Here is a 13,895-nt window from a genome sequence, read left to right as displayed (position 1 = left end):
GCAACGGACTTTTTCTAATTATTTTCGCAACATGTATAATTAGGCAGCAACTGATGCGACTGGAACCCAAGGCTGCTATTAGGGATGGCTGTATAGCGATATGGTGATTTTCTACTTAAATATCTCCAATCATTATCGATATATTGATATTGCATATCGAGACCCAATCAATACAACTCTATTAACGGCGCCATTTCAAATTAGAGCTGAATTTAGCAAAAAATAAAGATTTTTCAAGAAAATTTAAATTTTGAAATTAGACAAAATAAAGGTGTTGATTTTAGTGAAAGTTTAAAATACGTCACTCTCCGAAAAAAAAGTTACAAAACTAAATGTTAAGAAAAGTATAAGAAAAAAACGACAAATTTCTAACAAAAACTATGCAAAAAAATTTAAGAATTTTGGATTAAAAATTAAGAAAAATTAAAAAAGGTACATTTTTCAATGTACCTTTTTTTTTAAATATACCACTTTTTAGGTAAGAAAAATCGAGCCAGATCGGAAATTCGTACTGGGTGGCAACATCGGTTTATGACGCCCGATTTACTCAGAAAAAAAAACACAGTCACTGTTTTCGGTCTTAATTGACAAAATGTGCGCGCCAAGCAAATATTCAATAACATCGTCTGTACAATAAGCTACAGTTAAAAAGAAAAGCTCGCACAAAAAAATCAATTCGCAATATTCGTGCTGCCGCTCTGCCCGCCCGCCACCGCCGTCGCGCTCATCCCAAATAAACACACAACGCACAGCAAAAAAAGAAAAATCTACAAAGTAATCTGAAACAACTCGTGGTTTACTCTTGTTAAAAAAAAATCGATCGATATCCGTTGTTATTACTGCTTATTGTACCCAGGTTATTGTTTTAGCTTGTTTTTTTTTTTCTTTCGTTTCGTTATCGACAAGTGAAGAAGCTGAGAAGAGTTGAGAACCTAAAAGAGTGCATAAGTCGCATGCTCGTTGCCGGGTGTGGTGTGAGAAGAGAAGAGAGGAGTGGAAAAATTAGCAAGGCATATTTAAAAATATATATATGTATATGTATGTACACACATACTAATGTTGAAATGTATGTACATTGATTTCAATAAAAATCGCTAATATTAATGAATTTGTTGTTGCTGCACGCGAAGGAAACATTGAAACTCTTGAGTATAAAAATAAACCAAACAAATCGACGCCACCGTCGTTAGCACAGCTAGCAACAAGAGAGAGAGAGAGAGAGCATCGAAGCAGCATCGCATCATCGAAGCAAAAAGAGAGAGAGAGAGAGAGAGAGCAAGTACTTCAGCATCCGCCCCAAAGGCCCCCACAACAAACACACATCCTCTCTTCAGCCTTTGCTCTTTGGGCGTCGTCGATATTCACGTATACGTTTTGTTTACGCTAGGAACGACACACCCTGTGCTTAAAAAAAAAAGGAAAGGCCAGTCCTCAGCCATCCGCCTGCTTCCCGCCCCTCTCAGCCCTAAAGTTGCGTGTGCATTGCGTGAGCAAGTGCCCGCTTGTCTGGCGCCTTATCGTCCACAACAACAGCTACAAGAAAAACATCAACGATTATTGAGCGGGACCGCTCCTGCAACACATTCACAAGGCAACGACAACACGCTATTGCCATTGACATTGCCTGTTCCTCTTCCTTGTTTTTGACAGCAGCCATTAGCGTTTTATGTGACCAACAGCATGGTAAGTACAACAGAGAGAGCGAGTGAGAGAGAGACGGAGAGAGAGAGAGAGAGAGAGAGAGCTTTCTAATCAAACTGCACCTGCACCTGCGTGTATATTAGTATTAACACATTTTGCCATTTGTCTCTGCCCATCATTCGCTGAACACAAGGCCGCCGCCAACGCCGGCCCATTAGTACGTAATACAAACACACATATATATATATATATATATATATATATATATATATATATACACACACACATACATACATACAGCTGGTCAAGAAATTGTTTTGACAAAATCAAAAACTTCCACATTTTCTCTTCCAAAAAATATATATTTTTGTATATGTTTTGTTTTATTTCTTATTTAATTATTCTTTTTTATGGTTCTTAGACCAACTTAAGTAAAGGAAAACAATTTTTATTGAAATAAACAATTTTTAAAGATAAATATTTTAATTTGTATTCGGTCAAAATACGTTCTTGACTAACTGTATGCCTCTGTATGTCATGTATGTGTGTTTGTGTGCATGTGGGTGCCCTAGCGATGGGATTTTGAATTAATTGGATATTAGTGTGACAACATCAGACAAGGGAATAACATACATACATACATATCCAGGAATATGTCAAATAAGGTGTGACTCGAGAAAACACGTACAAATATTTGGGGGTTGCTCTAGCCTATAATTTATAGGAATAGTTGCATAAATATATACATAAATATTTAACTATATATATCTTTAGCGTAAACTGCCTCTTTGCCGCATTTAAACCGATTTTTGCTTACTATCGGTTTACATATGTACATATATATACACACATAAGCAAATAAAAACGCAACTGCAGCACAATTGTTTGAAGTAACGGAATTCGCGGGCTGGCATCGATACATTTTGCTTGAAACCGGCACGAATTTTTAATCGATAATTTAATCCGACAGGGACACACTGGCTAGTGCTGAGTACTTATTGTCGCATTTCGTTGTTGTTGTTGTTGGTTAAAAAGTTACTAACGCTTTATTTGTAGGCATAATTAACGTGCCTTGGTTGTGTACCCGCTGGCGCTTATCTAGTAACACACACATGCACACATACCCAAAATCCTAAGTGTGTTTGCACTTGTGTATGTGTGTGTGTTTGAACAACCTAGTGTGATAAGGGGGGCGGCCTCTTGTACTCGGTAAATGTACTCGCAGAGCATCGGTAGCGCGTGACAATGCCAACAACAACAACAAGAATATGAACAGTGCTCCGAGTGGCCCACAAGTGGACACCTGTTAAGCTCAGAAAGGAATGTCCAATAACGCAACTGAACACTCAGTCATATTTTCTGCAATACTCATTTTATAAGTCATAAATGCAGATATTTTAAACGCACACACACAAAAACATCGTACTTGTATGTATGTAAATGTAGCCGGCATTTCAGCGGCAATCAATGCAGAGTTTTAAATATATGTATAAATAAAAATAATAAGACTGGGGAGTTCGCGTAATCAGACGCTGCTAGCGTTGTGTTGTACTTTGATAACATATTTAATTTATTATTATGACTGCGTCTCACAAACACAAGCAAATTCTCGTGTATGCCTATTGTGTGTACACTGTACAATAAACCCGCATCACGCAAACACACACACACACACACACTCACACACACTCACTCACGCATACTAACTTCTCACACTCTCAGTTGGTAGTTGCTCGCCATTTTGTGTTTCTCTCTCTTCGTCTACGTCTCAGTGTAACGGCTGCCTTCGAAGTTCAAGCTTCGAAGCTCCCCACAAAAAACGAACGAACTTAAACGCTAAAAAAAAAAAAATAAAATTAATATAAAAAACAAATCTGAACGAAGCCCGCGAAAAGTAAACGAGACACAAACAGACAGGCAATGGATTGCTAACAACAACAACAATAACAATAACAACAACGGGTGTGTAACCGTAATAATTCGTAACTCGTAACTCGTATCTGGTAACTGGTAACATCTCAGTATGGATAGAGTATCAACCTAAAGTGGCCCTCTACTAAACAAAAATCTCACACTTTAAGTACAACACGTCACACTCACGGGGTCATCGAAATTGTCATGTGTGTGTGTGTGTGTGTGTATGAATGTACTCACAACACATATACCGACAAGTACACATGTATTGAATATGGACTCCAGTCTGGATTTCAATTACGATTCACACGCATTAACCAAATGGGCCTTGTGCCATCAAATATACACACACACATATATATATAAATATACATATATATTATATATGTATATATAATCTGGGAAGGTTTACAATCATTGTTAGGCTTTAAAAACGTCTCTCGTTTAATTGCCTGCCCAGTTCTTAATTGTAGGAGGGGAATTCCATAAACGGATTCAGTTGCAATTCTGCTTATGCAATATACAACTTACTACAGTCAAGTCAAGTAGTTGTTTTGACAAATGGAAAAGAACGCATATGTTATTTTCCAAAAATAAATACCTTTTTCTAATTTTGTTATTATAGTTGCATATGGTTCTTGTGTGAAGATAAAAAACAAATAAACAATACTCATTAGGTTTTGCTATTTTAAAAAATAAAAAACACGATGATTATTATTTTTTTGTGAAAACCGTAACTTAACATACTGCATATCTGTATCTACGAGTATATAGCACTTGAATCCTTTTGTCTAAACTAGTTAACTACCAGCTACTCGTATTGGTGCAATGTAACACTTTTTTTTTATATATTTGTTTTTAACAATGTGTTCCGATTTATTGCAAGTTTTGTTTGTTTTGTGCGAAACTCAAGTGAAAAGCAAAGTTTTTGTTTGTATTTTTTTGTATTGTTATTTGACAACAACAATAGACAATAACAATAAAAAACTGTTGGCCTGCAGTCAGTGAAGCGATACGATTTGGACTGTAACTGCTGCATTTACAGGGTATACGTGTGTATGCCCAAAGCAAAAACCCAAACACTTCATTCACAATCTTAACTAATCGTAACAAAAATATCTTAACGTTTCCTTAAATAACTCAACTCTTTTCGATTGGTAATCAGACATCATGAGTCAGTATAAGTCTTATATAATGAATCTTTCAACATAATACAATGAAACTTATCTATAACGAATGTCCCCATAGTGAGTTTCTTCATTCTTAATTGCTTTATATTGGGAATTGTTGTCACATCTCATTTATCAAATGTGACTTAATCATAAATTAATTAATGACTATATTATACTTGGGTTAATGGAAAAAGCCTAGCTATAAAGATTCATATACTATAATGTATAACTGCTTAATGAGATAACTTAAATAACCCTTAACAACTACAGCAACAACAACAACAGTAACTGTTGTTAATTAATCTCAACAATAACCTCGAGGGTATGCACCTAGTCGAGCTGACTCAAGAACTGATTAAAGCATGCACTTGTTGCTACTACTATTATTATTTTCATTGTTGTTGTTGTGGTTGTTTTTGCACCAATGCAAAGTCTATTGTTGAAACGATTCCACTTGGAATTGTACGAAATATATAGTATATATATACATGTATAACGAGAGTGCTTATCGCAAGTGATTCAGGTTCATTACGCCCCCCAACAGCACAGATTGAAAGTGTTGGGCGGTGCATTCAGATGAGGGGTTGAGGGTGAAAAGAAGGTGTCTATGAGACATTTTTCCAGTTATCTCGCCGGAACTTGCGTTCAACTCTGAGACGAATCATGTGAATCATCAACAGACGAGAATTTAATACGACCAACGACTGCAGCTGATAAACTTTGGCTGAAATTAAACAATCTTTTAAGAATAAAATTAGAATTCTGACACACAATATTCAAAATATCAAAATGTTATTAGGAAATTTTGATTGGAAAGTCAAAAATTGGGACAAGCTTTTTTATATACATAAATTAATATTATTGAGATCACGTTTCATGCTACCCAAACCATTTTCGGGTCTTATCAGTACCTAACTAGAGAGCTACTTGTCTTTAATTGGTTAGTTTTAGAAATATTTTTTTAAAGAGAAACCAGCAAAAAAAAAAAAATCGTGTCTTCATATAAATATCATATCTTTTTTAATTTTAATGCAATAAATTTTTCCAAATTTGTGTACTCTGCATTAATTGTAGTACCAAATTAATGCTTTATTTTTGTTGCGTCCTCATTTTGGATTCATAAATTTCTTTTTAATACTATTTAATCTGAATTCGTATGGGGTACCTTCTATAAATATATATTAAATGTTACAAATCTTAAACCCGAAAGAACAACGTCATCGCCATCGTCATCCGAGCTTATTAATCGTAAAATAATAAATACAGGTACATGCGTGCGTATATATACATAACTGATATATATGCTTGTATAGAGTCTATATATATAGGTACTTTATATCTCAATAGAAAGATGTAGTTCTTAGTCTCTAATGCCCGTTATCAATAGCGGGCTCTTGAGAGATATGAATACCAACGTAATCTTTAACAAAACGTGCCAATGAATTCAAAGTAATCGAGTGCCAAACCAAAGTTCCGGGATCGGTTTTACTGTGCTTCGGGATGGGATAGGGTTGGGTTGATATAGAGATTGGGGTATTACCGTGCAACCTTGTGCCATCAACCATAATTGATTAATATTAATATATTACTTAATTTCATGTGTCGAGCGATCAATGTTCACAGTTAAAAAATAATAATTATAAGTGGATAATTGAATTCCCCTATAGCTGGTGATACACAACAAGACAAATGTGCTATAATACAAATAAATGTGCTTTGTTTTTTTTATTTCTTAAAGGAAAATAGATTAAAAATATTTCTTAAAAATCTCAACAATATATTCATAATAAATTTATCTTAAACGATTAAGAAAATATTGATAGCTTAGATAAGAGAATTCCAACATTTAATTTTGATGAATTCATTTAATTGAATAAGCACCGACAATTGCTCAAAAACTTAATAAAAATATACGCATTTGATTAACATGATCAAATGATAATACTCAGCGCTATGTAGGGTATGACAATTGTGATATCTTGACAAGGACAAAGCCGACTAAAATCTGGGAAAGAAAGCACGAGTGGTAACAGAAATAGAATTAAATGGAAATCAAAACATTGACATTAATTCCAGTTAGTCATTGTCGATGAGTCGGACGAGTCTTAGGAATACTTGTATACCCATGTACCTATGTATATATCTATTTCTATTGTTTCTTTGATATCATAATGTACTTAATACTCGTATATCGATGCCTCAAAATATTAAAATAGAAGTAAAATTTCCGTGACAACGTTGATAAACTCTAAGTGCTTTTATTTTGTTTTTGTTCATATAATGGAGTGCGTAATGCTCGTTCCTAATTTATGCCGGTTTAATTGTATTTACTTAATTGTCCGAATACCCCTATACCCTGTACATGTTACCCTGGTAGCATATCAGACTCTTTGGTGCGGCATCTCTCAACTGGTTAAATGAAAAATGTTTATTTATTAACAGTTACAAAAAACCATATAGACAACGACAACAACTGCGACAATTAGAATCAAATCGATGGCATTTGAACTTTTATAATTATTGGGGGCAAATAGCGCTAGACCTCATGTAAATTGATATATATTAAGTATACGTATGTGAATTACGAGTGTGTGTGTGCGAGTGTGAGTATGTGTGTGAGTGTGTATGTGTATGCGTGTGTCCACTCATTCTACTCACAGCTCCACAATCTCGGTGCAAACAACAATAAAAACAATAGCCAAAATCGCTTGATGGTTGCTTCGAGAGCGTTTTCAAGCACATTGGTTATGGCTTGATACACACGCGATGCTTTTGATAAATAACCAAATACACACACACATATACACTTATTATCCATGTGGGTTTCACACTTTACAGTTGTAAATTCCGTCGTAAAACTCAAAGCTTTTCCAAAGCGTTTTTAGCTATTGTTTAGCTTAGTTTTTATTTTTTCCTTTTGGCATTTCTTAAACAATTTTCTGCGCTTTTTGGATGACTGACTAATTGACAATCAACACATCGCTCGCTACGTAGCTGCATTTTCTACAGAAATTTCCATTTATGATGTCAGTGAGGCAGTCCTAAGAGAGTAAAAGATGCGGCTGATAACTTGTTGTATGTAATTTATTTGTTTTTCATTCCATTACTTTTTAAGCATTCTTCAAGTGCCAAAAGTAAATCAAAATTAGTCTCATAAATAATTGAAATTGTTATTTTATGGTGTCTGGGCACAGAATTTTTATATATTTAGGTATGTTCAAGCTGTTCGAGATCAAACTTATTTGCGTATCTATTGTTGTTCCAAAGGTTTAAAACAAAAAAACTTGTACGCATAGAATTAGAATCTATGAATATGAGAGATATTTTATAATTTTAAACTGAAAAAAATGTAGGGATTTGTATTAGCTTTGATCGAAAAGGTAGAAATTGTAGTATTCTTTAATTATGTCATATGATATCAGTATAGACTTTCTGTGCTATCTAGCGAATAATAAAAGGTCATGAATATATTTTTTACTGATATAATTAAGGGTTGGCAACACAACATCCAAATTTGCTGTGAGATAAAGACGCAGGTTTGATACGTCAACTGTATTGGTATTGCCAAGTGAACCACATATATTTATATATTTATCTGGAACTATCTATTTTTATCTATATGAGGGAAAACCTTAATTGAATTATCTTTTATTTTTCAGAAATGACTGCCTCATCAGTGTCCGTGACGGTTTCGAATCCAAGCGAATTAACAACGGCAACAGCCAAGGGCAACAGTTGAAGAAGTCAACAATAACAACAACAAAAAACAACAACAACAACAACAATAAGTGGGTGTTGTTTTGCAACAAAACGAAAAGAAAAGAAACGAAACGAAATACCGCAAGAGTTTGCATTCTTTGAAGAGCATAGCTTAAGAAAACACACAAATAAAGAAAGATACAGTTCGAAACGATCTGAAGGATACAATCTATAAAACGGAAGATAGATAGAACTTCCGTTGAGCTGGCACAAAACTCTCTGATTCATTCAGGCACAAAGACACGAACAAACACAGCGTACGCCCTCCTACCCCCGCCCATGCCACCCCATTCATAAAAAGAAAAAGATAAGAAGTTAATGAATAAGGATCAGAACAAAATAAACCCAGTGAGAGAAGTTGAGGATTGAGAAAGTAGCAAGAAGTAAGAACAATAAGACAGATTAATAGATATATCTAAAGATATATATATATAATTATATATAGAAATATATATAGATAGAGGTAGACAGTGTGCACTCAATATGATGAACTCAACCACAAAACATTTGCTGCATTGCACGCTCCTCATCACTGTGATAGTTATCTGCGAAGTATTCTCCGGCGGTATTAAGATCGATGAGAACTCCTTTACCATTGTCGATCCATGGACTGAGTATGGCCAGGTGGCCACCGTATTGCTGTACTTATTGCGATTCCTTACGCTGCTCACGCTGCCCCAGGTGCTATTCAATTTCTGCGGCTTGGTCTTCTACAATGCCTTCCCCGAGAAGGTCGTACTCAAGGGTAGCCCCCTCTTGGCGCCCTTCATCTGCATACGGGTCGTCACACGCGGTGATTTTCCCGACCTAGTCAAGATGAATGTGCTAAGGAATATTAACACCTGCCTGGACACTGGCCTTGAGAATTTTCTCATCGAGGTCGTTACGGACAAGGCCGTACATTTGGCCCAGCATCGTCGCATCCGGGAGATTGTCGTACCAAAGGAATACAAGACACGCACTGGGGCACTCTTCAAGTCGCGGGCACTTCAGTATTGCCTCGAGGATACGGTGAATGTGCTAAATGACAACGACTGGATTGTCCATCTCGATGAGGAGACTCTGCTCACCGAGAACTCGGTGCGCGGCATCATCAATTTCGTGCTCGATGGCAAGCATCCATTTGGCCAAGGCCTCATCACCTATGCCAATGAGAATGTTGTCAATTGGTTGACCACGTTGGCCGACAGCTTTCGTGTGTCCGATGATATGGGCAAGCTGCGTCTACAGTTCAAGCTATTCCACAAGCCTCTCTTCAGCTGGAAGGGCAGCTATGTGGTCACCCAGGTGAGTGCACTCATGTGAACAAATATTTATCCGGTGATTTGATATCCTTGCAGTGCCCTGTATTCAGTCTTCGACCGATCGTTTCAATGGCAGCTACATAAAAATATGATATAGTATAATTTATACATTTTAACCTAATTTGATCATGATGTACAAATACACAATCTGTGAGTTTGGTTGAGAAATCGTAAGAAACAAAGTTTTTGATAACAAACTTTAATTTTGAACTGATCGTTCCTATGACAGCCATAAGGTATAGTGACCCGATTAGGCTGAACTCGACATATGTACTGCCTGCAGCAAAACCAACCAACCAAAACCAAGTCGAACCTTTACCAAGTTTCAGTAAGTTGGCTACAAAGCAGACAGACTAGGTTGCAAAGAAACAGACGGACAGACGGTCACAGACTGATCAAGAATATTAGGGAATAACACCGGAACCGGTACCGGAACCGTTAACCGAAACTAACCGTTTCATTTTAAAGTTGCTAGGTCAATGAGTTGACAAACTTCCAACTGTCATAACTTGATCAAAACTGAATAGATTTTCAAACGGAATATCATTTTGATCATGATTTGGCCTCTAAATTCATTCTGTATTAAATTTTTGTTCATTTAGAAAATTTAATTATTTTCGACCAAGATTCGATTTCGATGCTAAGGGTCCCCCCTTTGAAATTTTGAAAATTCAAAATTTTTAATCTCAAGTTTTCACTTTTAATCAACTCCTTATATCGTAATTAGTATAAAACAACACTTTAAACTTGATTCTGAGACCTTTTATTTTTTTGTAAAAAATCATGAGAAATTAACCAAAAATTTTGACTTGTAAAGTGGCTAAATCCGCAGTCTGACCAACTTCAAACTGTCATAACTTGATCAAAACTGAGCCGATTTTCAAGCGGAATGTCATTTTAATCATTATTTGGCATTTTAATCCATTCTGCATTTAAATTTTATTAAATTTAAAAAAAAAAATATTTTCCTCTAGATTCTACTAGATATTGATTTCGATGCTAAGGGTCCCCCCTTTGAAATTTTGAAAATTCAAAATTTTAAATCTCAAGTTTTTACTTTTAATCAACTCCTTATATCGTAATTGGTATAAAATAATACTTAAAACTTGATTCTAAGACCTTTCATTTTTTTGTAAAAAATCATGAGAAATTGAACAAAAATTTGGACTTGTAAAGTGGCTAAATCCGCAGTCTGACCAACTTCAAACTGTCATAACTTGATCAAAACTAAACCGATGTTCAAGCGGAGTGTCATTTTAATCATAGTATGGCCTCTTTATTCATTGCATTTAAATATTTTTAGATTCGTTCAAAACATTTTTTTAACTCTAGGTCTAGTTATTTGTTTTGATGTCATATTTATTATAAAACGACATCTTGAAACCGTAACCTATATTTGTTTCGGTTTGATTCCCTGAAGAATATATATACACTATGTGGAATCTGCAACGTCTTCTTTAATACAGACACACATTTCTTGACTGAATTATATTACCTTCTGCAAGGGTATCAAAAGAAAACAGGCTAAATTCTAAATTGCTTAAATATACAATAATAATATAATTCAATTGATTTTTTCAGGTCGGAGCTGAGCGGTCGGTCTCCTTTGACAACGGCATCGATGGATCTGTGGCGGAGGATTGTTTCTTTGCCATGCGGGCTTTCAGCCAGGGCTACACATTCAATTTCATTGAAGGCGAGATGTACGAGAAGTCGCCGTTCACATTATTGGATCTGTTGCAGCAACGCAAGCGTTGGCTACAGGGTATACTGCTTGTGGTGCACTCCAAGATGATACCTTTCAAGCACAAGCTGCTGCTGGGCATTAGCGTCTATTCGTGGGTAACCATGCCGCTCTCCACATCGAACATCATCTTTGCTGGGCTCTATCCCATACCCTGTCCCAATTTGGTGGACTTTGTGTGCGCATTTATAGCGGCCATCAATATCTATATGTATGTGTTTGGTGTCATCAAATCATTTTCGCTGTATCGCTTCGGTCTGCTCAAGTTTTTGGCGTGTGTCCTTGGCGCCGTTTGTACGATACCCGTCAATGTGGTCATCGAGAATGTGGCTGTCATTTGGGGACTTGTTGGCAAGAAGCATAAGTTCTATGTGGTGCAAAAGGATGTGCGTGTCCTAGAGACAGTCTAAAGCGACAGCAGCAGCAGCAGCAACAATTGCTTTGACAGTAATTAACTGTAATTAACACAAATCAATTAATCAAAACAGAAAACAAAATCGAAAAATGAAAAATTGAAATGCAAACCAAATGAAACAAAATAATCGCACAATCTGATGGCAACAGCAGCAGCAGCAACTTCATCATTATCAACAATTGCTCATCAGCATCTGATCTTCGTTATTTGTAAGCTTAAGTTGCACACACACACACACACACACACACTTGCACCTATTGTTGTTTCGTTTTATGAGAATCCTTTGGCTCGATGGAAAAATAATATAAATGAAACACAATTGCCAAAATCGCTAGAACAAATAGTTAAAGCATAGATATACGTATGTATGTTAATATGTATGTGCTATACAATTTATGAATGTATGCACCACACTCACACCTACACATTTACACACCAACACCATACACCCACACACCAAACACATCTATAGAATGCAAGAAGAAAAAGCGAAAGAAAATCAACAAAATTAAAAACACGTTCTAATCTTACAATATAAAAAGAAAACCTCTCCATTAAGTGTAATTTTTTTGATAGTCATTAGAAGAAGAAGCGAAAGCAAAAGCAGAAGCAGAAAAGTTGAAAAAAAGTTAATGAAACGCTATATATTTATATTGTATGTACTATATTATGTAGAATTATTATTATTATCATTATTATTATTATTATTATTATTTAAAGTTTACATTTAATCTGTGTACATTAATGTATTGTAAATTGATAAACTGTTAAATATCATTCACACCAAAATACCAAACAACCACCCACAAAAACAACAAGAAAAAAACAACAAACAAACAAACCTTAGACTTTTTGTGTACTTACATATATATATGTATGTTTTATGTATGACCTAATTGTATATGTATGTATAGATGTAAGCACACACACACACCCCTACACACACACACACATACGCCCACTCGACACGAATGAACATCGCCATAATAATAGCAACAAAAACAACAACAACATTATATAAAGGTCGTCCTTGCGTTGCTTGAGCAAAACCAAAAAAAAAAAAAATGGAGCAAAAATTGCTTTTCATTTGTTAAACATTTCGTATTTATTATTAACACACTCGCACACACACACACACACACTAACTTTAATGAAAACCGATCAAAGTTGGCTTTAACTTGACGCACACACACAAACACAAGTACACCTAGAAGCGCACGGTGTGAATGATATTTTATATCGTGTTTAAGATCTGTTCTGGTCGCGGCCTGTCGAATTTTGCATTCAGTTATTAACTTATGTACTTATATACATAACTGTATATATCTATTTTTTTTTTTTTATGTTACTGTTATTGGTGCTTTTGAGAGACAAACACACACACACACACACACACCCCACCCCACCACCCACACACTTGCATAGACAACAGCCCAAAGCCGCCGCCAGAAGTGAGTCGTGATCCCTTTCAAACACACATACACCCACCACCCACACACACACACACACACAACTACACTTCTTACATATAGAAATACAAAAACTGTTTGCAAATGGAAAAAAGAACCAAATACAAAACGATAATAAAATGAAAAATATATGAAAAACAAATAAAAATATTTTGTTTTGCATTTTTAATCTTGCCCGAAGTAGAAATCTCTAGAAATTTGAAGAAAAGTGAAACAATCGTGAACTGAGTATTTCAAAATTCCCAATTTACACTTGTCCCCCTTTAATTTTCTTTAAAATCAACATTCACTATATGATTTGGAATGTTCGATATGATCAAAGTATTCTGTCATTGGAAAGTCTTATATATATATCGTATCTTCTATTATTTATTGAAAATCATAATAAAAAGGTATTAATATTTTGTACAAAAATAATATTAAAAGACAGCTGAAAACATTTTTGAAACTGAGTTTTCCTATATAAAATATATAGAT

General features: G+C 35.3%; 1 protein-coding gene and 2 long non-coding RNA genes across 3 annotated transcripts; all 3 read left to right on the top strand.

The window, feature by feature from the left end:
* The first annotated feature begins 500 nt into the window (after positions 1–500).
* On the top strand, positions 501–12,546 carry LOC117793763. The gene is made up of 2 exons (XR_004618311.1): positions 501–774; positions 12,536–12,546. It is a non-coding gene; the product is annotated as an uncharacterized LOC117793763 (long non-coding RNA).
* LOC117793762 lies at positions 812–8,745 on the top strand. Its single transcript, XR_004618310.1, has 2 exons — positions 812–1,683; positions 8,387–8,745. It is a non-coding gene; the product is annotated as an uncharacterized LOC117793762 (long non-coding RNA).
* Positions 8,786–12,038, top strand: LOC117793760 (beta-1,4-mannosyltransferase egh). The gene is made up of 2 exons (XM_034634151.1): positions 8,786–9,773; positions 11,372–12,038. The coding sequence occupies exons 1-2, from the start codon at positions 8,970–8,972 to the stop codon at positions 11,942–11,944; spliced, it is 1,377 nt and encodes a 458-aa protein (XP_034490042.1). The 5' UTR covers positions 8,786–8,969; the 3' UTR covers positions 11,945–12,038.
* Positions 12,547–13,895: the final 1,349 nt, after the last annotated feature.

Source organism: Drosophila innubila, chromosome X (genome assembly GCF_004354385.1).
Source record: "Drosophila innubila isolate TH190305 chromosome X, UK_Dinn_1.0, whole genome shotgun sequence".
NCBI lineage: Eukaryota > Metazoa > Arthropoda > Insecta > Diptera > Drosophilidae > Drosophila > Drosophila innubila.
The sequence above is the reverse complement of the archived record's forward strand: the minus strand, read 5'-3'. Positions and strand labels throughout refer to the sequence as shown.

Coding starts and splice junctions, on each gene's coding strand:
- LOC117793760 (XM_034634151.1), top strand. CDS start 8,970: ATGATGAACTCAACCACAAAACATTTGCTGCATTGCACGCTCCTCATC. Junction 9,774..11,371: donor GCAGCTATGTGGTCACCCAG/GTGAGTGCACTC, acceptor TGATTTTTTCAG/GTCGGAGCTGAGCGGTCGGT.